Here is a 27,187-nt window from a genome sequence, read left to right on the forward strand (position 1 = left end):
TCATTTTCAGCAAAGGGATGTTTGGGCTGGCTGTGTTCCTCTAAGTGGTGCTTAGTGGATATTGAGGGTCCTGGTTCCTTTGCCAGCCCCTCTGGGAGACTGAGACTCCAAATGCTTGGAGTCTCTTGCTTTGTGATTACAAGCACTGAAACAGCGCTGCCAGTTCAGGCTGAAGGGTTGTAGTATTCTCCTGAGATGAAGAGAGCTGTCTTGTATTGCTGTGTTATGATGCCATGAACAGAAATCCCATCTTTCTCTGCATGGGCTAGTAACTGAAGTTGCATGATTTCTTATATCTTCAAAGTGTATATGGCCTTGTTTACAGAAGAGCATCTCTGTGCTACTGTTTATGCTGGTTCCACATGCCACTGGAGAATTAGGATAAAGCGGCACCAACAGTACCGACTCAACGTGCTGCTGTGCTCTGGTTAGACTGTACTGCTAAAAGTCTGACAAACACAGAGCACAACTGCTGCCTGCTAGTGTGGAATCTGAGTTGCGGATGAGGTGGTTCCTCTTATATTTCTGCTGTTTTTATAAACTGATGTCTTTCAAAATCTCTTGTTCTCAGAGTTCCTGAACAGCACATGTGATTCCATAAGACAGCATATAAGCCTTTCCTTTTGTAAAGCCTTGCCTTGCATGTTTGGAGCTGATAATGTGTACTTCAATACTTCTTTATGCAGAAGGAACTCAGCGCTGGCAGTAGGACAAAACTTCCCTCATTGGCCTAATGAACAAAAGAGCACCTTTTTCTCCTGCTCTATTTGTTTTCTTTATCACTAAGTACTTGTAGTGCTGGAGGAAAGAATTATTTTTGTCGTGCTGTTGTAAAACCAAACACTTGGTAAGTAAATAAAAGAGAACAGAGGACAGTTTGAACTGTAAAGGAGGAATTACTTCCCTGAACTGGCCATCTGCAGCAGTGAGTTGAAGAAGGAAGACGGAAAATAGAAGACCCATTACATCAGTAGGTTCACTGAACAGAGACAGGTCTGCCTGAAGTCTTTGAGAGGGGGAAAGTTGTTCTGATCCACACTGAGGGTCCTGGCTCAACCTTGCTGTTACAGGAGTTACTTGATGACGTGGCTGTCCTTCCCTCCTCAGCTGGTGCGTGGATGGGTGCAGTCCCTGAGCTGCTGGGATCAGCGTGCAGTGTTGGAGGGGCACTCCAGCAGCTGCCACGTGTGCATGTGCTTTGGCACAGCGTGGGTGGCTGGAGCAGCATCAGCTGTTCTTGCTAGGTCAGAGGCTTGGGAGTTGGAGGGTGACTGCAAGCTGTCACACCCTTTTCAGGAGGAGGGGGAGCAGGTGGGGTGGTGACAAGGCTAGAAGGAGGCTTTTGCGTGTGGTGTGCAAGATCTTCTGTCCTTTTTCCCTGTTATAAGTTCTGTGTCTTGCATGTATCAGGAAAATATTCCACCCAACTAGAGTGAAGCCTGCTCAGACCATTTGGGGGTGGTGAAACTTAGCTTAAGGACTGGCTTTCTCTGAGCCTCTACAAGGCCAAGCTGTAACTATTTGAGCTTTGAAAATCCCAGCAGTGTTAAATTAGTGCAAGCCTTCTCTTCTGCAGTTTCTCATGCTTCAAAGCTCTGCAAAACGGCCTTTGGGTTCCCCTTTTTCCCTCTACAAATGCACAGCTGAGAGACCTTGGAATCTCAGTCTAGACCTGTCAGTTCAAAACAAAAGCCTGTACCAGAACTGTAGCAGTGTGAGTGAGATCAGTGCCTTGCTCTGCTTGATCCGGGTAAAATGGGCACAGCTGACTCTTATGCAGTCGGGTGCTTCTTAAATGCTGTGGAAGAGAGCAGAAAGCCTTAGTCATGGTTGTCTTACTTCCCCTCAGTTTTCCCCCTCCCCCCCCCTCCTGTTATGTATGCAGTTGTCAGATGATCTTGCTTCAGACTTTCATCAGGTGCCTCTTGAGCAAGAGCACTGTTGGTGAGTCGAACTGGGCTTCCTTGCACCTTCCCTCTTGTACTTCATGAGCCAGATTTCAGCTCTGTGACCCCTTCCTTTACTAGCATCTGTTCCTTCAGCAGGAAGAGGTGCAGATGACTTTCACAGGGAAGGAGCTCCCCATCTCATACAGAGAAGTTTAGCCTGAAGGTGAGGGGCTAACTGCCACATACTGTCAGTGCATTGTTTGTAGATGGTGAGTTTGTGGTGGTGGTGGACACTACTCCAGGTAAAGGAGGTTATCAGCTCTAGCTCTTCAAAAAGTGATGTTTCCATGGCAGCAGAAACAGTGCAGTGAGTCTTATTGAAAGCCAACGTTTTGTTGACCAGCTTTCAAAAGGAAGGGAAACAAGCTCCATTAATTTTACAGAGAGAAACCAGAGGTGGTGGTTGTTGAGCCCATCACAGCAAACAAGCATACATCTGGCAGCTTTAAGTTTTCTTGTGGTTTTTAAGGGAACCTCGCCTCCTGATAGACTGGTGGCGATCCCTGTTACTTGTACTGGAGTCCTTGTAGCATGGGCTACATAAAGAATCTCACATTGGAGGAGGGGATGTGTTTACCCTTGTCCTTTTAATATCCCGCAGTGAGTAAGCAGAAAAATGTCAAACAAAGGATGACTGAAAGGGAAAGCAAGCATTAAGGGAGGTGAAGCACAAAACTGAAATGCTGTCGTTCAGCCAGAATGATCACTGTGTCTGTCAGCTTCAATTTCAGACCCAGAGGGACTGCTTCCTCTCCTGTTAAAGGTAGCGGGTGTCTTTGGAGACCGTCATGTCTGAATTTGTATTAGCTAGAGGGGGTGGGAGCCTTTGTTCCAAAACCTTATGCCAGAGGCTTGACTTCCAAGCTCAGACATTTTCATATGAAGGTCAGTTGTAGCACACAAGCTACCCATAGCTTTCTAATCTGGTTTTCTCCTAAGGGTTTAGTGTTGCTCCTGTCACTTCTTCCTCCTCCTGTTCTTCGTTCCCCTTTCCCTGTGGTTAAGGGGCCCGAGTGGGTGTGCAGCACCTTTGGCAGCAAAGGGTGACAGTATGAGCTATCACAGGTGTTGAATATGGTTGTCCTGCTATGAAAGCACAGCCCTCTTCCAGACGTGTAGGCAGCTATGTTAATTTCTTAGCTGCAGTGACAAATGGTGGCAATCAGAGTACACAGTCCGTTGCCCTTTGGAGAAGGAAAATGTAAGGGAGAGTACGCTGGCTATCAGCAAATGCTGGTGTGTGGAAAAAGGCATGTTGTGCTATTTCTTACCCTAGCAGAAAGAGGCAGGCTGATGGTATCTCATGAGAAACCAGTGCTGTTGTGGTGTGAGTGCTGTCACTGAAGGTTGCAGCTTTCCTGTTGCACAAGTTGACTTTTCTATTGTAGAGTCTGAGGGCAAGCAGGAAGTGTCCTGGGGTGCTGACTGGCTGGTCTGAGCTGTGAGTGTCTGCACAGTGGAGGTCTTCTGCAGTAAGGTGCTGTGCCACAGACAGCAGCAGAGTGGACTATCTCTGTGTGTCTGGCCTGCCAGCTGCACGGGAAATGTGTGCTGTGTTTAAAACCTTCTTAGGCAAAGAGGAAGCGCAGGTTGTGTGTGTACATTATGTATGCGCTGATAATTAATTGTGACTGTAATTGAAACTTTTAATTTGAGAATAATTACTAGTTTAGATCTAATTATTACTACCAAAAGACTACTTATGCAGATGGAGTACTAGTTATAATAAAGCTAATGTTCTTATATGCATATTTAGTTTCTCCACCTTCTCCAGGTGTTAACTCTCATCCTGCTCACCCAGCTCCTATGGCTGGCAGTGTGGTTTTAGTGGTGGCAGGGCTACTAAGAGCAAGTTGTTAGTATGGCACAGTGGCAGTTCTGTGACACTTCTGCTGGAAGGAGCTTGATGACTGCTTCCTTACTTGAAGATCAGCTGGAGTCCTTCTCATCTGTTTGCTAACATGCTTTTCCTCTTTTGCTTTTCCCCTTGTTGGACTTCAGACTGTTATATCTAAATTGACAGCATGCAGTGCTTTTATATAAGTTAATTATAATTTCTTTGCTGTTTTTAGTACCGCTGAAATCTAGTTTGGTCCAGCTGTGGATCTCCAGTGATGACTGGAGCCTTTCAATACCTGAAGGGAACTTACTCCCAGGAGGGGAGTAAACTCTTCGAAAGGGCTGATAATAGCAGGACTAGGGGAAATGGTTTTAAGTTAAAAGAGGGAAGATTTAGGTTGGATATTAGGGGGAAGTTCTTTACTAGGAGAGTGGTTAGGTCCTGGAACAGGCTGCCCAGGGAGGTTGTGGATGCCCCGTCCTTGGAGGTGTTCAAGACCAGGTTGGACAGGGCTCTGGGCAACCTGATCTAGTAAAGGTGTATGTTTGGTGGCCCTGCTAGGCAGGGGGGTTGGAACTACATGATCCTTGAGGTCCCTTCCAACCCGGGTCATTCTGTGATTCTGTGTGACTGACTTTGAGCCACAGGGTCTCCAGTCTCAATGGCAGTACTACGTTATGGGATTACAAAGGCTGGGGAGCAGCTTGCTGTGGGTGGTGGGAGAGGTTAGAAGTGGCAGAAAGGCAGACTTCTGTTTTGCTTTCCCTTCTGTATCAGCTGGAGTTTTGTCAGAGACCCCTAAGCTTGGGATGTAGCTGAATGATGCGCCAAGGGAACTGACTTGGGCTGATGTTGGTGTTTTCAGTCAGGTGTTTCCTCTGAGCTTGGCACTGATCCCAGCTGAGGAGAAAAACCTTGAAGGAGAAGCTTTCTAGGTAATGCCTTGTAGTTGTAACTTAGCACGGTGAATCAGCGTGTTTTGCCTGTGTGCGTGAGGGTTGTTGTTCCTATCTGCTTTGCTTATTTTTTTTCCTAAAGTACCTTAAGCCAACAGGAGTCTGAAGCTGAGCAGAAAACGATCCTACTCAGCCCCTCTCTTCAGCTGTTCTCAGACTACACACATGTTGCATCATGGCATTTGAAAGGCTTGATAAACTTGATGCATTTCAGCGCACTTCATGTGTTTTGCGAGTGTTTTAAGGACTTCTGAGTATTGAGAAGCAGCAGAGATCTCCTGCCTGAAGCTAATCATTGCTGTTAGCCAACCAATTCTTCCTAGCACTCTTATTACTGTTTACAAAGCTGAGCTTTATGTCTGAGTGCAGACAGGCTGCAGTGCACAGGAGTGAATTAAGAACTGCTGCCTGCCATCTCCATAGCACTGCTGGACCTGGGTTAGGGGGTCCCTGAGGATCAGCTCTGATTAGCTGTAGCGCTGCCAGAGATGTGGAGCATCCCCAGCCTATTTCACAGCGCTGGGGAAGGAGCCTTGATTAAATATTGACTTTCCCGCTGCCAGATGTCACTCTCTTGGCAGAAGACAGCCAAGCTGTTTTCTGCAGTGTGCTTAGCTTTGAGCTTTGAGGTTTTAAAGCACCTGTCCTGCTGTCCTGCATCTCCTCAAAAGCCACTTGTGGAGCACGGAGCAGGAAACTACCACTTTGTTTTAGAGAGGATTTGATTTCAAGGAAAGGAAATTGGAGACTTTGTCTCAAGCTTGTTGTCTTATATGCAGTGCAGTGCATGGTACAGATGCTTTTTGTATATCCTTCAGGTTCTGTTGCATTCAGCTCTGCAGTGCTAGTTTTAAGGTGGTCATATGTGGGGAATGGATTGGCAAACAGCACTGCTGTGGCCAAGCTCCTTATTTTAGCTCCTTTTCTTTCCTGCCTCCCAGTGCAGTGGCAGCTTGATTTTTAGCTTGCGTAGATTGCTTTGGACAACACTGGGAGCCTTGAACAAGGTGGTGAGTGTTCCAGCTAAGGCTGGAGTGTTAGGATGTCTCCTGTGAGCTGTGTGATGGTCTGGGTGTTGTGCCTGTGGTGTGGCTTGCCCTGATGCAACCTGCAGTGAGCCCTTGTCTTCCTCTTCCCCTGGGACCGCCCCGGTGCCTGTCTGGCATGCATCTATTCTGAGTTCCTGTCATTCCGGAAGCTTTTCCACCGGCTGTCAATTAGACCACTCCTGAAGCATAAGGGTTGAAAAGTTTACTAGTCTAATCCATTAAGCAGAGAATTGATCCCTCAGACTGTAGCATGGCTGTATCTCCAGTGAGTGAGAGTAGTATTTTTATTTACTGCTGTGAAATGGGGCATGTGATGGGTGAGCTTGTATGGTAGGACGTGATGCGAAGCTGCAGTTAGTTGTGAAAAGCTGTATTTTAGGCTTTGTAGTGATGTTCATGTCAAGCTGAAATACTGTGAGGCTCACGTGTGTCAGTAAAATAAATGGTTTAGCTTGTTCGACTTAATGCTCTGGGGGAATATAAGTAAGGAGCCTAGAGATTGCCTCATCCCGCCGCTTGCAACACAGGAGGGCCTGGGTTCGAATTCCCCCTATGGCGCAAGTGGTAGAAGTGCCGCTCTGCTACACAGAGGGCTGGAATCCTGGGAGTTGGACTCGATGATCTCTAAGGTCCCTTCCAACTTGCACGATACTATGATACTATGATCCAAGTATGTTGATAGGAAAACTGAACACCAGCATTATTGGATGCTTTTTTAAATGGCTTATGTGGGGACAGAATTATGTCATGCATAAATACAAGAACGCTGCTTGGAAATCTTGAGGCTTGAGATTAGTAATCTGAAGGTGTTTCCTCTGTAGAATGTGAAAAAGTGAATATAAATTGCTTGTAACGTCACCCAGAGGTGAAAGTGGTATCTTCTGTCCAAAACCAGGTATCGGAAAAGGGATACTCACATTCTTCTAGGGCATAGAAATCCTTGAAAGCTTTTCTTCTTGATGGGAAATCATCTCCAGACAAGCTTTCTTGACCCTTCTCTTTGTCTTCCTCTACTGTTGGAGCAATCATTGTTTTGTGGATGTCTGATTCATGTGACAGTAATATCTCTGTCAGCTAACCATTTCATTTAATTGATTGTCCTAGTCTGACTTGGAGTAAGAGCAAATGTCTCTTAACAGGATTTATTCAGCTCAAGCAGCATTAAAAGTCATTCAAGGGCATATCAATCATAAAATCACAGAGCACTTATTAATGTAATGGAAACTTCAGTGGTAATATTACTTTAAAGGTAGATGCACTAACTGCATTATATTTAAACAAAATAACAATGAAAAAGCAAAGCCAAAGAGAACCCTGCATAGACTTGCTGCTTTTGTGACTGAATTCTTCCCGGATTATTGTATGCACAGTTATGGGATTCTTTCTTGTTTTCTTAATAAGATTTAGAGTAGTGCAGGATTATTCAAGCCCCATATTTTGACCATAAGCAATGAGCAGCAATGGCAAAATCCATGAGAAGGGCTTGGAGTACTCTATCCACTGACCTGGAAGTCTTGGAGTGCAAGCAGAATAAACCACCCACTATTCAAGTGGAAGTGGTTGGAGAGTTGCTACTCTGCCTGCAGTGCCACAAGTCAGTGGTGTTGGATGAGATCCACCCAAGGGTACTGAGGGAGCTGGTGGAGGTGATTACCAAGCTGCTTTCTATCATCTATCAGCGTTCCTGGTCAACTGGAGGAGTCCCAGAGGATTAGAGGCTTGCCAGTGTGACTCCCATCTACAAGAAGGGTCATAAGGAGGATCTGGGGTTAGGGTTAGGGTTAGGGTTAGGTTATGGAGCACATCATCTTGAGGGAGATCATACTGCATGTGTGGGACAGCTGGAGGATCAGGCCTAGCCAGCATGGGTTCATGAAAGGCAGGTCCTGCTTGGTCACCTTGGTCTTCTTCTGTGATCGAGTGACCTGCCTGGTGGATGAGAGAGAGGCTGTTGATGTGGTCTACCTAGACTTCATCAAAGCCTTCAACACTGTCTCCCACAACATTCTCTTGGAGAAGCTGGCAGCCTATGGCTTGGACAGATACACTCTTTGCTGGGTAAAGAATTGGCTGGTGATCTGGGCCCAGAGAGTGGTGGTGAGTGGAGTTAAATTCAGCTGGTGACCGGTTGTGAGTGGTATTCCCCAGGGCTTGGTACTGGGACCAGTCTCCTGTCCAGTATCTATATTGACCTGGATAAGGGAATTAATTGTACCCTCAGTAAGTTTGCAGATGACATCAAGTTGGCTGGAAATGTTGATCTGCCTAAGAGTAGGGAGGCCCTACAGAGGGATCTGAACAGGCTGGATCACTGGGCTGAGGCCACTGAGATGAAGTTCAACAAGACCAAGTGCTGGGTCCTGCCCTTTGGCCACAACAACCCCAGGTGATGCTACAGGTTTGGGGCAGAGTGTCTGGAAGACTGTGTAGAGGAAATGGACCTGAAGGTATCAGATGATGCTCAGCTGAACATGAACCAGCAGTGTGCCCAGGGTGGCCAAGGAGGCCAGTGGCGTCCTGGCTTGTATCAGAAACAGTGTTACTAGCAGGGAAGTGGTCATGCCTCTGTACAAGACTTGTGAGGCTGTACCTTGAGTACTGTGTTCAGTTTTGGGCCTCTCACTAAGAGAAAGTCATTGAGGCCCTGGAGCATGTTCAGAGAAGGGCAATGAAGCTGGTGAGGGATCTGAAGCACAAATCTTATGAAGAGTGGCTCAGGAGAGACCTTATTGTTTTCTACAACTACCTGAGGGGAAATTAGGATGAAGTGGGGGTCGGCCTCTTCTCTCCATTCTAGGAAAGGGTGGTCAGATGCTGGAATGGGCTGCTAAGGAAGGTCTTAGACTCACTGACCATGGAGGCATTCAGGAAATGTTTAGATGTTGTACTGAGGGACATGATTTAGTAGAAAATCTTGGTGATAAGTGGACAGTTGGATGATCTTGGAGGTCTTTTCCAACCCTGGTGTTTCTGTGACTCTTTACCAGTAAAAACTGTTGCTCCAAAGCAGTCTGGAAGCACTACAGGCATTTGTGCTGCCTGGCTGGGTGTGCTGTGTACTATATGGGCAGGCAGTAGCCAAGGCCTTGCTGGAGTGGGGGACTACTTGTAAAATCCCGGACTTGTTGCAAAGAGAACAGCACTAATTAGTGTTCTCTAATGAGGGTCATCCGGTTATATCCAGTGATAGTGAACGGCTGTGCAAATTTCCAGAGGCAGTGCAGGGAATCTCTTGGTGCAGTGTTGTGTTCCTGTGTTTTCTCGTACATCTGGGTGGTGTGCTCAATGGTACTCTGTGCCAGGTGAGAGATGTAAGTAAACAATACGGGCTTGTCTTCTGTCTAGGCTCTTTGGCACGACCATGCTGTGTAACTGGCTCCGTGTCTGTTGTCTGCCCTTATGTACTCAGTGGAAAGGCTGTTTCCTGGAGGGTTTGTGGCAGAAAGCATTACAGGACTGAATATGTGATTTGACTGCTTGATGAAGGGGATCATTAGATCTGGTGCGTGTTCTTATATCCTGAGAGATTCTGGAGCGTGTGTAAAACATACATGTGGGGTATATTATACTTCAGCTGCCGGCTAAAAGGGTTTTACAATTTCATGGGCGCTTAACGCTATCGCCTCACACAAAACAATAGCAGAAATATTAATAGGATTTCTGTACAGCTTGTTGCTTGTGGTTACTTGTGTTATGGACATTAAACTTGAAGCTTTAAGCAACAAAAATAACTGGATTTCACTTATTGGATTTTAGAAGTTTAAACTTTGTTTCTTTAGGCAAACCCTCTGAAGGGAGTAGAAAACAGGTAAATATGTTAACTTGGTGATTTCCATTATTTGTTTTGATCATTTTATGTCAAGTACGGTCAGCTGTAACTGTGATACATGGTTATCATCTGTTTTAAGCCAGCTCCGGAGGAAGACAGGATAATGCAATGAGGGGATTAGACAGAAGATATAAGGTATCAGAAAAATCTGGTAGAGGCTCTGTTATGGATGCCATTGAGCTCTTCGTCTAATAGCAGCATTCAAGTGATGCTTCTGTTAAGACCCATCAAACTTGCATTGAGGTTGCAAGGGATGAGGATACCTAAACATTGCCTGCCATGTCTCCTTCTGAATGTTCTCATAGCAGCTTTTGTCTGGACCAAGGATGTTTGCTAGGAGACTGTGACAGCAAGAACTAGGGGATGCTGCTAGAGATATAAAGGAAGCTGAAGTGGGGCAAATGCACTGAGCTGGCTGGCTGCACACACAGATCTCAAAGCTCATGTGGCGTGTTCTCATTGATCCCCTGACAAAACACCCGTCTGCCACCCCGCAGGGCAGGCTGTGTGAGAGAGCTGTGCTCACTGTGAGCATACTGAAATGATGCTTTAGAAGCTATGGGATCCCACCAGACCAGGTCTCCGTGCCTGGGACTGAGCTGTGGATGTGGAGTCTTTCTGCTTCCAATGTGAAGCTCAGAACCAAGACGCTCACTTGTTGCTATGTTTGCCAAAGTACATTTGGTAGGCTGTTTCACCTAAGCCTTGTTGTTTGCACACACTTGTGCGCTGCTTGGTTGCACAGGTGCTTCAGGTACTATCACCTGTTGTGCTTCTGTCCTTCTTAGTGTAGAGCTTACATCTTTTCACTGTGCAAAATCCAGGTGTGAGCTTGGTAAATACATAGTGGGAGTTAGTCCATATCCCAGGCACTGAAAAGGTGTTTGCTGGTGCTGCTAAAAAGCAACGCTGCAGATGGTGCTTAGTACATGATTCAACTTGTAACTGTTGTGTGGTCTGACATGATACTGTGAGGATGGTGCTGAGCTTTTTTGGAGTTCTTTTTGGAGACAGAAGCATTGGTGTGTATCTGGAAGAAGGCTTAAGAGCCCAGGAGATCAGAGCTGTCTTCTGAGGGAGCTGGGAATCGTTCCAATCAAACTCACTTTTGTAAAGCTTTTAATTAGATTGAGAAATAACAGACTCAAACTTTGTTTAAAACAGCCCTGTTCTGCACCACGGCCTCTTTTCTTCCTAATCACTTAACTGTCATCTAGCTGCAGCGCGGCAGTGTCTTCCTGAAGTTCTGTTTTAGTCTCTGAACAAGGATTGGAGTCTCTGGAGAATGGCCACAGAACTGGAATCACCAGCTGAAGTCAAATAACGAAATACAAATTCCTCCTGGTGGTGTTTTGACTTGATCTTGTTTGGAAATGTTTCTCACTGCTGTCAGTTTGGCCCTGTGTCTCCAAAGGTGATGCAGTGCCCCACCTGATGGCTGATCTGGGGGTGCTGCTGCTGCAGGCCTGGACTGTTCCTATAGATTGGAAATGCTTCTCACCTTTTATTGCTGGAGTGGGCAAGTGGGTTAGTTCTGACCTCTGCTTGAGGTGCAGCCTTGTGACGAGGCAGGGATTTCTCCCTAATAAAATCTTTACATATCTTACAAATCTTGGAGGAGGTGGCTTCAAATGATTGTGGAGAAGCTTTGTGAATGCAAAGTCTTCTATCTGATATGGAAAGGCTTTGGATCTTATTGTGGTATTAGCTTGTCTGGCTGCAAAATATGCTGAAATGCGGATCTACTCCTTCACAACATCTCCGGAAATTAGTCTGAGTTTGTAATTGGATTGGGAGGAAGAGAGATGAGAAGTGCTGCTGCTGTAAGACGTGCCTCAGCTGTTGGAAATGCTGTGGGCTGAAACTCAGCTTGAAGAAAAACGCACCACCAGCAACCCAGTAATCCTGAACTCACCAGTGTCTGTGTTACACAATGGTACATCTTGGGAGGATGCTGATCATTCTAATGTGGTTTTTTGTTCTTCTCTTTGTTTTTAATATGAGTGAATGGAGACAGTTTACCTCTAGGAAAACATTGGGGATGTTTCTGTAAGAACCCCATTAGATGGTGCTACTGCATGAAGATCTGGTCCAGTGAAAGTCTTGGGGGTAGGCTGCAGTATTGAAATTGGTGTGATGGTGGTGAGTTGGACTCTGCTAGAAGACAGAAAATCCCAAAACCTCTACATCAATCAGCTGGCCTCTAGTAATAGGCCTGGAGAAGCCTGGGCTGTTACTATTCAACAGCTGCTATAGCTCTGCAACCCCATCTGTGCCATAAACTGACCTTTAAGTGAAGGCGAGAGAGCAAAGTGTGGAGATCAGAATCTTAGAATCACCAAGGCTGGAAAAGACCTCCAAGATCATTCACCTGGCACCAGTATTTCTCTGCTAAACCATGTCCCCTAGTACAACATCTAAATGTTTCTTGAATACCCCAGGGGTAGTGACCACACCACCTCTCTGGGCAGCCCATTCCAGTCCTGATTGCTCTTTTGGAAAGGGCATTTTTCCTAATGTCCAACCTGGACGTAAATGTACTACCTAAATGCTTGCTTACTTTTTGGCTTTGCCTTACTGCTTCACGGCATCTTTGTATCCTAGAGCAGTTTTAAAGCCTCAGATCAGATTCTGAAAGGCTTTACTTGTCTACAAACTGGTAAGGCTTTGAAGATCAAATTTATGCTTTAGAGCCTAGATTGGCTTAGGATTCTTAAGTAGATTTTTAGCTCTTAAAAATGGCTTAGGCCCTGCAAAACTCATCTAGAGCAGGGACAGAAGCTTGGTTTGCTGCCTCATTGAGACCTACTTGGGGGAGATGGAAGCAAGGGAAGATCTTATTGGAAGTCTTTACCCTGGTTGCTGGTACTAAAAAGTCTCTGCAGTTTTGCCTGTCTGCAGAGTGCAGGAGCTGTGAATTAAAACCAGCTGCAAGCTGAGTAGGTAGTCATCCTTGAAACAGGAGATAATCTCTCTTGCTCTGCTCCCCATAAAGCCAGCTCATCTTTCCCTTCTCTGATGATGCCCTTTGCCCCTCCCCCCCCCTCCTTCTCCTTTGCTTGCAGACCCAAGTGTTAAAGTCATGCTTGGCTTGCCCAAAATATGGGTTCTGGTGCATGTTTCACAGCTTATGGTGTACACAAAGGTAGGAAATTGGGATGCTGCAGGTGCCCACACAGTGCAGGATTTGGTTTCTTCAGGGAAAGGAGGATGTAACTTTTTTCATATAAATTATTTTTCTTCAAGGACTAAACATGCAAAAGCAGTTTATCTGCAAGACTATTGTAATGTCTTAGCCTCAATTAGTCATCGAGATAGAATGCTTTAACATTACTGCTTTACTTAACTTGTTGCTCGTTGCCTTGGGCTGAGCCTTGGGAAGCTGTAGAACTTGGTAGCCAGTGGTATCAGAAGGAACAGTGCCTGACAATAAGCAGGCATGCAGCCAGTTAGTTGTGTTTACTTGGTCTTAACAGCTCTTCTAGCTCTGCAGAAAGTTCCCTTCCCTCCCCTCCCACATGATTAATAACCTGCGCAATCTGCTACATTGGTGCTCAATAGTTACATGAGAAAGCTCCAAATGCACTCGAACCTTGAAAGAGCAGATTACTGTATGGTTAATGGTGGGAAGCCTGGTGGTAATGCCTTGCTGAGCCTTTTCTAGCCACTTTGTAACATTCAGTCGAATTCGTCAGTAATTGGTTCAAGCGTCCTTGACACAAGTAATCTACCTTCCTGCCAGTCTTCTGAACGTCACCTTCTAACATGGTGTAGATGCCTGAAGTGCCAACTGCTTCCTTATCCTGTCTTGTTAAGGACAAAGAAGTGTAAGTTCTGAAGCAGCAAATGTACCCACAGCAACATTTTCAGCTTTATTTTCTAGTGTAGTGAGCAAAACCCCACTGTATCCTGTCTTTGGTGCAGGTCTCTTACACTCCTCAGGTATGGGCTTGCAGCTGATAGTTGCAGTAATATTTAGGTACAGATGTAAGAAGTGGATTTGATATGCAAGGCAAACAGCAAAGATGCTTAAGCATGCAGAATAACTGCTCTAAGCCTCATAACATATGTCTGTACTTACCCTCTTACAGCTCTGAAATGTATATGATTACACCAGGAGATATATCTAATAGAGTATGGCTTTGTGGCCTCAATTCGTCCTGAGCTAGCTCAGTGTGCTGTGAATTGCCTTGAGGAGTGAGGGGGAGGAAGGTTGTGCAATGGAATGTTTTGGTCATGGCAGGACGCTTGAGAAAGGCTGCAGGAGGGGAATCTGCCACTGTCTAGCAGTGCTTAGAGTGTGGTGAGCCAGTAACGTTGTCCAAAAGCTTCATGCTGTATGTCAAAAGGCACCAAGATGAGAGCTAGCAGGGCCCAGCTCTGCAAGCAGTCTTGCTCTGCTCTACATTCCTAGCTGCACTGGGGAAGAAGTGGAGGAACAAGCAGACTCCTGTGGCTGACAGGGGTGTATTTGCCTTCCCTGAAGTGGGGAGTTGGGAATGATAGGTACGTGGAAGTTGTGCTGTCACTGGCCTGGAATGGTGGATGCAGTCTTATACTGTTTTAGGGATGCAGTTCTCCTTGCAGCCTAACTGGCTTGTACTTCTGAGCAAAGAATCATAGATCATCTAGTTCCAACCCCTCTGCCATGGGTAGGTTTGCTGATCAGGCTGCCCAGGAAACCATATAACCTGGCCTTGAATACCTCCTGAGATGGGGCATCCACAGCTTCTCTGAGCAACCTGTTCCCATGGCTCACCACTCTCCGAGTAAAAAAAATTATTCATAACATCTAACCTAAATCTACCCTCTTTTAGCTAAAAGCCATTCCCCGTTGTCCTCTTGCTATCAGATCATTTAAAAAGTCATCCCCCCTCCTGTTTATAGACTCCCTTCAATTACTGGAAGGCCACAGTGAGGATTCCCCAGAGTCTTCTCTTCTCCTAGCTAGACAAGCCCAGTTCCCTCTACCTTTCCTTATAGGAGAGGTGATCCAGCCCTTTGATCATCTTTGTGGCACTCCTCTGGACCCACTCCAACAGCTCAGAATCTTTCTTGTATTGGGGGCTCCAGGACTGAACATAGTGCTCCAGATGGGGCCTCGTAAGGATGGAGTAGAGAGGGAAAATCACTGTCCTGTACTGCTGATACACCCCTCTTTTGATGTAGCCCAGGATACAGTTGGCCTTCTGGGCTACAGGAGCGCACTGCTGTCTTGAGTCTGGCTTTTTGTCCGTCAGGATCCCCTGTTATTTCTTGGCATGGCTGTTCTCAATGAGTTCTTCTCCCAGTCTTCAGACCTATTGGAGATTGCCTCAATTGAAGGCATCATATCCATAGGGATATGAAACCAACTTTGGTGCAGTGAAGATACGGGAGGAGTGCCGGATTGTTTATCCTCATACTGTTCATTAAAAAGCAATGCGGGGAGTTTCCTGTAAGTGACAAGAATGTAAGTATAGACTCTTATTAAATGCCCTTGGCCAGGAAATGGTATTCCTGGCTGCTAGTGTGCATGAATGAATCTCCATTAGAGGTTCTTTTTCCTGCAGTAGCTATTTCTAACAGTCATAATGTGCTAACATTGATTAGTTTACAATGAATGATTCTCTGGGGTGGTTAAATTGTAGGTAGTAAACTCACCTTTGTGCTTTCTGTGTTGGGAGAATGACAGCTGATAACATTCAGCTTTTCCACCTTGCCACATCTAATAACTTCTTATTTGTCTAATCCAGTTAGTGCAGCTTTTCCTGAGCTTTCGTGCAGGATAGGATGAAGAAAGGCTGCAAAACAGTGTCGGTAGCTTTTCATGTTGATGTGTTTGTTTAGCAGCCTACGACTGCTGCAGCTGTGGTACACTTCTCTACCATTTCTGGATGCTTAAACCAGAATCTGTGACCAGAGCTTTGACCTCTGGCAGATAAATTTAGTGATACTTCTTGGCTGGTGCTTAAGTCACATGTCAGCAATGCAGAGGGACATCATGTTCTATTCTTTTCTTTTCAGTGGATTTGGGAAATAGCAGAGCTCTGTATTTTGGGCTGCTGTACTCTCATTGTTAGGAGCCTGCAGGTTGCCTACTCCAGAAACCAATGTAGGTCTGCAGCCAAAAGAACTGCTCTTTAATTAGCCCGGAGGTCTGCTCCTGCGGTGGAAAGGAGGAGTTAAAACTGAAGTGCTGTGCTTTCTTCTGGTATCCCTCGGGATCACATTGACTTGAGAATGCGGCAGTGCTCCTTTGCTTTTATGGCTGTGCAGAGAGTGGTGGAATGGCTCTGGTCCGGTCTGCCCTACAATGGCAGTTTTGGGGAGTGGAGGGGGAGAAGATTGTCTTCCATCTGATTGTACTCCTGTGTGTGCAGGCTGCGGTTCAGAGCACAGGCACAAAACGTGGAGCTCAGTGAAGGAAGTTGCTTAGCTGTGAAGGTGCTCTGTCTTGTTAGTGAAGCTGTGTTTGCAGTGGAAGGAGCTGACCTTAGGGGGAAAAAGTAGCAAAGAGCTGCAGAAGTGTGGGCTAAGTGCCTCTTTTAAGGAAGAACAACTGCTTCCCAGGGCTGGATCTTTACATTTATAGCATGAAGTCGGATGGCTTGTGCAAGTTGGTCTTTCTTCACAGTATATGTGTCAAAACAAACACATTTCATCACAGCCGTGTGTTCTGGTGTTACCGGTTCCTGGCATAAAGCTGGCTGCTACGAATGACTGCAGCTGCAAGGGCACAGGGCAGTGTGCTTCTATTTATGTTAAGGCAAGAAAAAAACCAACCCAAACACGTCTCATACATGGGTATGCTCAGCCTCTTGGGCAAATACCATAATGTGCATCAACACCTTCCTAAAAGAAAACAGGCAGCCGTTGGATGCAGTTGCTGTCACCTTTAGACTCGCCCCACAGAGTGATGCTGGGCAGTGGGACTGGATTTGGCCGCTGGTTGCTGCATCTCTGGGAACTGCTGGGGAAGCAGAGCTACGTGGGCAGAATTTTCCATTAATCGGAGGAAAAAGTCCTACACAGATGGTATATAGGATAGATTACCGCGGGTAATCCTTTTGTGTCCTAGAAGATTAAGGAGATCCTGGTGTAGCCGCTGTCAGCTGACCTTTTTTTATGTAAATGATTGGAAATTGGTGATGCGGTCCTGCAGGAAGGAGGAAGGCTTCTCCAGGAGCCTGGGAGCAGCAGCGCACCGTGGGTGTTTGTTAAAGGCACGGTCTGTTTGAGTCCCGTTCTGGTTATAAATTGACAGGAGGTCAGTTTTGTGCTGTGCAAACAGCAGAAGCTACGACACGGTTAAGAAATTACTTGCTGGACAGCTGCATCGAGTTTAAGAGAGGTGTTGGCTGGATTTGATGAGGAGGTGCAGTGAGAGCCGGGTGAAGAAACAAGGGGTGAAGAAAGCCCTGTGCTCTGGTGTGGCCTCCCAAAGAGAAGATGCCTCCTTCAGCTGAAGCAGATGGTGGCGGTGCTCTCTGAGCTTCCTGGAATGGATCTATACGAGGATTACAAGTCGCCCTTTGATTTCAATGCAGGAGTGGACAGAACCTACCTTTACCTGTCACCCGGCATAAACATTACTCCACCTGGGTCACCTACGCTGTCCAAGTCTGGTAACTTCTTTTTAACGACTTCATGTGGGAAGCTCGGTGGCTGGGATCTGTAGAAAGGTGATTTGGCTGAAAGATAGATTAAATGAAGGTCAAAGTCCTGCTGGTAACTGTGGCGATCTGTTAGCTTTGGTATGTCCTGTAGGTCTTGTCTTCATTTACCAGCTTTAGTTCCTTTTGTCAACTCTGTAGAAAGGCAATTCTAGGGAAAACAAAGTGAGCAATAAAATTAGGAACAGAAGGGCAATATCTGCAAGGTTGATGTGGCCAGACTAGTTTGACTGTTAGATCTTAGTTTTAATATTTTTTTCTTTCTTTTCCTTTTTTTGGAAGGGAAAAGTGCAGGAATTGCATACTTAAAGCTGTCCAGAGCTCTGCATCTCACCCCTCCCCTAGAGGGGCCAGCAGCTGTCCTCTGTACCTAGTGCTGATGTACTGCAGTAAGCACCAACCTTTGCTGTTTTCTTACTCATTCACTTTGATCTTTGTTTGGGAGAAGCCCAGGCTGGCAAAAGAAAAATCTGACTGCTATTTTCACTGAGACAAATGAGTTGTACTTCAGATTTGAGCTTATGTATTGTGAAATAAATACGCTGTGTATTATCACATTATTCAAGTCTTAGAAATTCAGGATCGTTCCGATAGCTTGTTCTTCTGAGCTCTAACAAGTACCTTTGCCAGCTGTGTAGTGATCATCAGGCACTCATCTTGAGTATGTTAGCGCAGCCTGTGTCTGCCTGAACACACGCTTTGGAAAGGCTAACCCTTCCCCATCCCAAAGGCTGCCGCTCATCTGAAGTGACCCGTGGTCCTTTAAATGGCTTGTGATTACCACTTACCTCCAAATTCAGGCCAAGAAGTGGTGGTACTTTAGGTCAGGATCAGTGACAAACTTGCTCTGAAGATGAACAAAGCAAACCCCAGACCGAAACCTGAGTGCAAGCTGAATGTTTTGTCTACTGTGGACGAATAATGTGGGCTTAGATTCTGTTTTCCTGACTACTCATGATTTGTATAAGATTTAAGCAATGAAATTCTCAATGGCTCTAATTGATTAATTTAACTAGATTTAGTAAACTTTTTAGTAAACTTCAGTCTTAGAAATGCAGCCAGCTTAAGGCTGACCTTAAAACTATGTAAGTTCTCCCAATACAGGATGAGTATTTCCAATTATTGTGTTATCTCCACAGTATTTTCCCTTTGCTTAAGAGATAAGGAATGATCAAGCTAAACTCGGTTGTAGCAGAGTGTCTAATGTGTTTACTGTTTTTGCAACTCCTAAAAATGAAAGTAAAGCACTGCCTTCCAGTAGTGCAGATGCACTGCGTCCTGCAAGTATTGAAGTGAGGAATGGGAATAGAACAAGTGTAGAGGTGATTGGTAATGAGAGCATAGGTGGCTGCATAGACATGATCAGTGGGAGGGGAATAGAGAGCAAGGAGAGGAAGGTGTGGTGAGATGAACTGGGTGAGGTGTGGAGCAGCCTCAGTAGCAGTGATTTCCTATCTTCCTAAAGAAATCCATGAATACAGAGATCTCTTCCTGCTTCTTCATGTTTTGCTTCTCAGTGTTGAATCTCTGCTTTGGTGATGTGCTGCAACAAGCAGCATAAACTGCATTAATATACCAGTTTTCCAAAGGTAGGGTGCATTCCCAAAACAAGCTGTTGATGTGGGAGGTGATCCAGCACGTTTTGCTGCTGCTGAATTCAGTTGATCTATTTTTGGTGAGCTAATCCAGATGACTCTTCATAATGAGATTGAACAACCTCTCAGCGGGATGTGCTAATGCTCCATAGTCCATAGATGTGCTCTTTAGTGCCTGAAAAGCTTCTGCAGTTTGCTTTTGAAAGGGCAAGCTCTGTAGGCCCTGAAAGGACTGCAGGCTTTGAGTGAGCTGGCAGTCAAAGGCCAACACGGGGAAAAAATGCAGTGTAAATTTCTTCCTTCAGTTGAACGTATGTAATTGATAGCATACAGATAGCAATCAGATAAAAAGTAATGGCATGCTTAACAGCTTGATGCTAAGAAGAGGAGATCCGTTCATGTCCCACAACCAGGTAATTTATTTGTAGAAGAGCTGTCATCCTTTGTGTTCAGCATTGCAGTGCTCTGCTTTGATTTAGACATTTTGACTTTCTGACTTGATTGTGATAGATCTATTTGATACCAAGGCTTACAAGGAAATCAGAGTAATGGTCTCATTGCTCGTTAATGAGAGTTGTTGGATTCCCAAGCCAAATAGCATCATGTAATGCCATCAAAAGCTGCTGAAATGAGAGTGGAATTGCATCTGGTTAATTACTGTGGTGATTAGTAAGGGGAATGTTAAATAACTTGTCCTCAGCTTGTCTGAATGAATGTATGCTTTGAGCTGTATGAAAGGATAGAGAAGGCAATTGTTCTCAGGTTACCCGTAGCACTGCAGTGCCAGGCTGCAGAGAGCAGAGCGGCTGGCTGGGGAAGAGCCATGCCTAACTGCCCCAGGACTCATTTATTGCCCTCACACACACACCTCTCTATCCCTACAAACGCAGTATTCCCCTTAGGTTAATTTGTTGTATTTTAAGACTTGAGTGGTAGTTCTGGGATGCCATCTCTCTGCAGGTTGGTCTTTTACAAATGAGTCCAAGATTACTTCGTTGTGGTGAGCTGTGTGTTTAAGGATCAAGTGCAGAGCTACACAGTGGCAAACCTTTTGTTGTTCTCTGCATTACCTGTGTGCTCAGCGCAGAGCAGAGGAGCTGAGGGGAGGCCTGATGGCGGCTGCAGCTCCTCACAGGAGCGGAGGGGCAGCGCTGAGCTCTGCTCTGTGTGACAGCGACAGGGCCCGAGGGAACGGCATGGAGCTGCGGCAGGGGAGGGTGGGTGGGGGTGAGGGACAGGGCCTGCACCAGGCGGTGGGATGGAACGGGCTGCACAGGGCTGTGGGCACGGCCCCGAGATGTCAAAGTGCAAGAAGCATTTGGACAACAATCTCAGATACAGGAGATGGTTGGAATCAATGGTCCTTGTGGTCAGTTCCAGTTTGGGAACTTCTGTGGTGCTGTAATTGCTATAAGAAAAGGACTCACTAAGAGTAGGAGCAAACTAATTGTGAACTTTGCACGTCAGTGGTGGGAAGAATATTGTTCTCCCTCCTTTGCCTGAAGCTGTGAAGGACCACAAGGGTGTTTGTACAAAAGGGACTGGCAGAGTTTTGGTTTCTGGATTTGGAAGGAGAGAAGGAAAAGGCACACACTAAGGACAGAAAGTTGTGCAGGATATAAGGGACGAGTTCCTACTTGTGGTGTAACCCTTTTCTAAGTGCTGCTGAACCTGGTTTTGTCTATGGCATATGTTTTAGTGAGAAGAGAGGGGAAGGACTTATTGGAAGGGCATGTAGTGACAAGGGGAAATGGCTTTAAACTGGAAGAGGGTAGATTGAGACTAGGGTTCAGGAAGAAATTCTTCACTGGTGAGACACTGGAACAGGTCGCCTGGCAAGGTTGTGGATGCCCCATCCCTGGAAGCATTCAAGATCAGGTTAGATGGGGCTTTGAGCAACCTGCTCTAGAGGGAGGCGTCCCTGCCTATAGAAGGGGGTTGGAACCAGGTGATCTTAAAGGTCCCTTCCAGCCTGAACCATTCTATGATGATAGTGCTTGGGGAGTGTGACTCTGATGTCCTCTCATTAGTCTTGGCATAAAGGGGCTGTAAATCAAGTGCTGTACATCCATCTGCTGTCTGGGCAGCACGTTTTGATCACGCTCTTAACATGTTGTTTCTTCACCACTAGGGCTGCTGAGAACTGACTCTATACCTGAGGTTGGAGAGGATGCTGCTGCTACAGTCGGCATGTCAGAAACTCTGTCTGAAGAAGAACAGAATGAGCTCAGAAAAGAGCTTGCCAAGGTAAATCTCTTACAAGTAGTTCTTCAAGTGGTAATGGGAATGAAAATCTGGTGTAATGATGTCTGTGAATGCACAGTCAGTGCTCTTTGTATTCCTTCTGAATCTGGGTTCAGGATTCTTCTGTATTGCAGCATGGGGAGTAATGAGAAAAGAAAGATGTCAAAGAGAACATCTAGTTAAACCTATGGGGAATTAAGCTAGAAGTATTTAGCATACAGCACTTGCAACAGAATCTGTTTAATGTTTTTCCCCTTATGTGAAGAGCAGGTAAATAAGGCTGTCAAGAAGAAAATTATTTGAAGCTAAAACCAAGTATTGTCTTAACTGATGTGGTGTGATTTAAAGCTGTTATTTTCATGAAGGATGCTCAGTGTACTGCTTTGATGACAGCTATATCACATAACTGTTTTTGTCCAGAATTTATAGTAGCAGAAAAATTCAAAGCAATAGAAATAGCTCTTGTTGGGGGACAGCCAAATCTTCAAGCCTGCTAATTACATTTAAAATATTGTCAAAGTCCAGCTTCACTGAGTGGCTGTTTATTTTTTCCCCTTTGTTGCTCCTTGCAAACTTAAGCTTACATTTGGCATACCAGCGTTAGCTGTGAAATACACATACAGCTGTATTCAGTACAGCCTTGTTTTTAGTAGTTCTGAGAATTATTCTATGCTGAAACAATCAGTTGAAGACTGAAATCCAGTCCTAGCTGGGTTTTTCATGCTGATTTTCAGAGGTATCCAAAAGTAAGGTACACTGAGGTCAGTAGCATTCGTCCAGGGGGACTTAAATGAGTGAGCAGCCTGAAATCCTGCAGTAGCGTGGTCCAGTCTGGTAGGGATGGATGCATGCCTTTGACTTTTGTCACACCTGTACAGCCCACGGATTAGCACTGTAAAACTGTGACGTGTCTAACCATGCTCTGGTCATGTTTTTGAGAGACTCATCTGGCAGTTTATGTCAATGAGAAAGTGCACACACACAACGGTTTCTTCTAGTTACCGGACAAGTTTTGGTGTGGTGCATGGTGTGGGGTTTTTTATTTATTATTATAATTGAAATTGCTTAGTCTGTCATTGTTTCCATTCCCTCCTCCCCCACTTCCTCCCCAAGTTGTGTCAAGCAAGGAGACAAACTTGTGTGGAGCAGATGCTCTGAGCTTCCTTGTGCTGCTTGTGAGCCGGTGTCCCTTCTGACGTGGAAGGAGCATGTAGGCTTGGCAGCTGTCCCGGGTTTGACTAATCTGCATGCTCCACGTAGGTCAGTGCTGTCAAAACGTACTGATTTCTAACTGTACAGTCTTTCAGGGCTACCTGCTTCCTTGTGTGTATTGAACTGATAGAGATAGCTGCAAATAGATTTCTTTCTGACTAACAAACTGCAGGATTTCCATTTTAGTAGCCGGAAACAATGATGAGGCAATGCTGAAAACACATTATCCCTTCTGTAACTAATGTATCATAGATGTTTTCATAAATGCATGGTTTAATGGCTGTGTAGGTCACTTATTAACTCAGTTCTCTTATCTCTGCTGCAATTAGGTGGAAGAGGAAATTCAGACACTCTCACAAGTGCTGGCTGCCAAAGAGAAGCATCTAGCAGAAATCAAGAGAAAGCTGGGAATTAACTCATTACAGGAACTAAAGCAGAATATCACCAAAAGCTGGCAAGATGTTACGTCAACTGCAGCGTATGTACTGATTGTCTCAGCTGTTGAGGTGAAAACTGTGCAACTCATATATCTAAATACTTGACTCTTGTGAAACAAGCTGAGTGTAGATAAAACAGTGTTAAGCTGTACTAACTTGAACCTGCAGAAATCATCATAGGTTTTTTCCAAGGAGACCATAGCCAACCCTACTAGCTGCATCAGATGAAAAATTGTCGCCTGTAATATGGGCAGTTCTAATATATTTGACTAACAGAACTGAGATTAGACTGCTGAGATATCTGTGTGTCCCAAGTCCAGCAGAATATTCTTCTTTTCTGACCTGAGAAAATGTTGTAAACGTGGGTCATGCAGGAAGGGTACAATGTCACAATATTCCAGCAAAACAAAACCTTTACCTTGTATTCCAAAGTATATCTTACTACAACCTCTGTTCTGGTGAAGGTATTTTTGTTTTACAGAACCATTCAGTGCAAACTGTAGACACTTGGCACCAAAAATAGCATCTGTTGTTCTTTGTGTGGTGGTTTTTCCTTTACAGTCCTTACAATAGCAGAAAATCACGTGGGTGGGATGGTAGATGCATGTTGGTGAACCTCATTTGAAATCTGAGGTTGCAGAGATGCCATAGCCAGGAGGGACGGCAGGAACTCAAAATAGCTTCTCAAGTGGTTTGTCTGCTCCACCTAAAAGTGGAAATATACTTCTGGGTTTGAAACAAACTTAACATACATTGAAAAGTCCTGTATGTCGTAGTAAAATAACAAACAATTTTCTTTGAATGCAGGTACAAGAAAACATCAGAAACCCTGTCTCAGGCAGGTCAGAAGGCTTCTGCTGCATTTTCCTCTGTTGGTTCAGTCATATCCAAGAAGTTTGAAGACGTCAAGTATGTTTCTTTAGCTTTTAACAAGCAGTTGCACTTCTTCATGAGAGTTGTGCTATTATAACATACCCAGCACTTCTAATAGTTAATGTCATGAACTTAGGAATCTATCGTGTCTTAGGAGTGCTGATTGATAGGCTGCAAAATCTGCTTTCATGTCCTCACTGATGGGGAAGTGTTATGTGGTGTGTATTTCATATATGTGAGAGAATCAACAAAAGCTGTTACCTGCGCTGCTGCTCTGATTCTTCTGATGGGGTTGCTGATGGCAGCATTCCTGCCTGCTTCTGTGTGCCCAGTGCACGTAACATCATCACTTCTCAGCCTGTGGAATACCACCTTTAAACAACAAATGTCTTTATCTGTCTTTCTTTGCCTTTGTTTTTGTTTTTGTCTTGTATTGTCTTGGTTGTGTGTGGATTCCTTTTAAGGTGCTTCTTAGTAAGCTGTTCCACCTTACAGCAGTGGCCTGATTTTATTACCTTTTAATAGACTACTGATACTTGTTAATGCCTAAATGTCAGCATCCAGCAGCATATTTTGACTGTGTCAAATGACACTGCCCTTTCGTGCAAATTAGGTAAGTTTGGTGGTAATTTTTAGCATTAAATGTCCTGTGAGCTGCATGGGGATTCTTCCTGGATGCAAACTAATCATACACTTAACTTAGAATTCTTTGATTATATAATTTCTACTACGGGGACGGATAATTACTCACCTCCATTTGTAATTTGCTGTGAGTAGCGGATCAAGCTTACTTTCCAATTACTGAGCAAGAAACAAAATCACAGTCTAACAGAATATTGCTGCATTGGTGGACAGCAGTGTAATAAAATCAGCCATTGGTTTTAAAGTGCTGCCATTAACCTCCTCCTTGCTTCTTGAAGCTTAGTGAGAAACTTTAAGGTGCAGATACACAGTTCAGTTTTTTTGCTTCAGATTTATCAGAACTTCCTTTCTCTCTTTAATGCTTACTCTGGCATTGTGCAGACTACAGGCATTTTCACATTCCTTTAGGTAAGGTGGGGCACAAGAATGTTTTCTGAAACTAAGCATGTAGTCAGACTGTCTCCATAAAAAGCTTTAATGAGTTTTATCTGTAAAAGGTAACTTCTTTTTTTTCTCTGGTGTTAATGTAAAACTGCAATTCATCTGATGTCAGGGAAGATATTTCTTCATGTTCACCTCGTAACTGTCCTAGAACATGAAATAGTGACGATACATAATAATCAATTAGTCTCTCATTTCTTATTAAAATAGAAAAGAAAAAGGAATCTGTTAAAACGAGTCAGAATTGTTATTCTTTTTAGAGATGGACTATGTCCTTGAGGTCAATGGCGTGCAGAATTCCTCCTTTGTCTGTACAGTGTTTGTGCTCTGACAGTAGAAATTTTCCCTTTTTGGCTTGTATGACAAGAATTGTTTGGTATTGTGGTTTTATTCAAATCAATGGAGTCTAAGTCTAAAATAGTTCATGAATTCATTGTTCACAGTTTGTCTGATGAAACAGTCTTTATCTTTGAGCTGATTACTGTAACAGCTCCAGACACAGGGTATTTTAATTACCTTGCCTTCACTGTGTTCTGTCTGCTTACTGTAAGCAAATAGTGTGAAGTTTTCAGTAGCTGACCTGACTGTGTAGCAACTTCTTACCTTGTGTTCTGTCTTTTGTGCACCTCTGGGTCTGACTTCATCTTTTTGAGTCTCTCATTAAATAGCCACAGACAGTATTAAGAGATGTAGGTATCTGGCTCCTACAATATTAGTGAGGAGTTCCAGCCCTGTTTGCAGTGCCTGGGGAGTTGAATGTATTCAAGCATATAAGAATAGCAGCCCACCTTAAATCTCATCTTTGTCATCAGTAAGACGGAGGGAGACCGGGAGTTGTCTGTCTCTCAGATGCAGGGCTTAGCTGCTCACTTGTCAGAGTTCAGCATTCTTCCTTAAGGCTGTGGTGTTCCTGTACTTGTGTTGGTCTACTCATTTGATGAGGACAAGCACAGACTCAGAGCTCTCTTCTGGCCTGAAGAATTTAATACCTCACTATGCAACCACCTGCTCAAGTTAGAGTACTCGCTGCCAGTGTAGCTACTATCAGAAACTGTGCCACTGAGAGGGACTGCGATGGGGCCAATGAAGTAACACTTTTCTTGCATTTCTTGGGAGAAATCACAGCAATGGAAATTCAAAGTGTGATTATAAATTCGGGAGCAGGTGGATTTTAAGTAAATAAAAATAGTGCTGCTTTAGGTCTTAATTAAGCTTAAACAAAGGATTAAAAACACTTTAAGATGTTTTGCTTTCATAAGGACCAAATTCAACTGGGATTCAAACAGTGAATTCAGGTCCCATTGTAATGTGACTACTGAAGCAGTGCCTACTACAGAGGTGGCACAACTCTGAACTTGAGAAGCTTTTAGATGTATTGTTCTGAAACTGAGAAGTGATAGGCCTGAGACTTGGATAAGTACTGAACATTCAGGTGTGTCTTCTTAAATGCTTTTCTTTCATTGTGACTTTGTTTCTTGCGCTGTTTTAGCTTAGTGACTGCTCTGCTGTACTAATGTGATTCCTTCCCTGCTGGACTACTTCTATGTATTCATAGAATCACCAAGGTTGGAAAAGACCCACAGGATTATCCAGTCCAACCATGTTCCACACATCTCCTCATTCTTACCAACTGATTTTGGAAAGAGTTGTAAAAGGAAGTAAAGGGGCTCGCTAATGGAGCTGTGGTAAACTTGAAAAGTATGGAAATAGAGGGGCTGGTAGTGTGAATTCAGGTCACTGTTGCTTTCCTTGTCTGTCTTCTGCTTTCTGTTGGACTGAAAACACTGAACCTCCTTAGGTTTTTCTTAATATCTTTGTTCTTGATATGAGTATCTTTATTTTAACTAGCCATCCTTGTAAAGGCAACATGAGCATTATATGCAAAATAGTAGTACCAAGATAGCAGGTCTGAGCAAACTTCCCAAGCAATCATGACTCTGCTACATCCATACTATGGAACAGAAATACTTATTTTTACCCTGTTTGCAGGCTTTAGAATAATTTCCTTTGCTTGCACTGGAAACAGTTTATGATCGTGGACTTCTAAATGTCATAATTTATCAGCACATCCATTGGAAACCTAACTATTGACCAAGGAAATAAGCAGTGCTTTTGTTTTCTAGGGAGGGATGGTGACATACCTCCCTGTGCCTTTTCAAAGTGTGAAACAGCGTAGGGACTGTAAAAAATAATCATTTCTAAAATAAGAGAAATCTTTCCATGCAATACAATATATATGGAAAATTAGAGAGCAACTTACTACACCTTTTTCTGTTTCTATAGGGTGATATAGATGATGGGTGTTGTAAAAAGGGCTTCTGGTCTTCAAACCGCCCTGCTTCTTGGACTAGCTGAGTGCTTTGTGGCATTCTGTCACTTGTGAAAAGAAGAAATGACTTGTCTTTGTCAAGCTTTTTAATGTTTTACTTTGCTTCTTTGCAATAGTTGAATAAGCGATTTGATGT

General features: G+C 44.5%; 1 protein-coding gene across 7 annotated transcripts in view; it reads left to right on the plus strand.

Moving 5' to 3' along the window:
• Positions 1-27,187, plus strand: part of TPD52 (tumor protein D52) — a 98,055-nt gene that overhangs the window by 2,277 nt on the left and 68,591 nt on the right. For 2 of the 7 annotated variants that reach the window (XM_072329157.1, XM_072329158.1), the window contains exons 2-4: positions 21,005-21,120; positions 22,659-22,807; positions 23,574-23,675. In XM_072329157.1, coding sequence (XP_072185258.1) covers positions 21,005-21,120; positions 22,659-22,807; positions 23,574-23,675 — 367 coding nt within the window. Of the gene's footprint in view, positions 1-16,459; positions 17,231-21,004; positions 21,121-22,658; positions 22,808-23,573; positions 23,676-24,662; positions 24,690-27,187 lie in introns of those variants that run through there. The other 5 variants (XM_072329153.1, XM_072329156.1, XM_072329154.1 and 2 more) reach the window with 5 other exon arrangements.

Source organism: Excalfactoria chinensis, chromosome 2 (genome assembly GCF_039878825.1).
Source record: "Excalfactoria chinensis isolate bCotChi1 chromosome 2, bCotChi1.hap2, whole genome shotgun sequence".
Classification (NCBI taxonomy): domain Eukaryota; kingdom Metazoa; phylum Chordata; class Aves; order Galliformes; family Phasianidae; genus Excalfactoria; species Excalfactoria chinensis.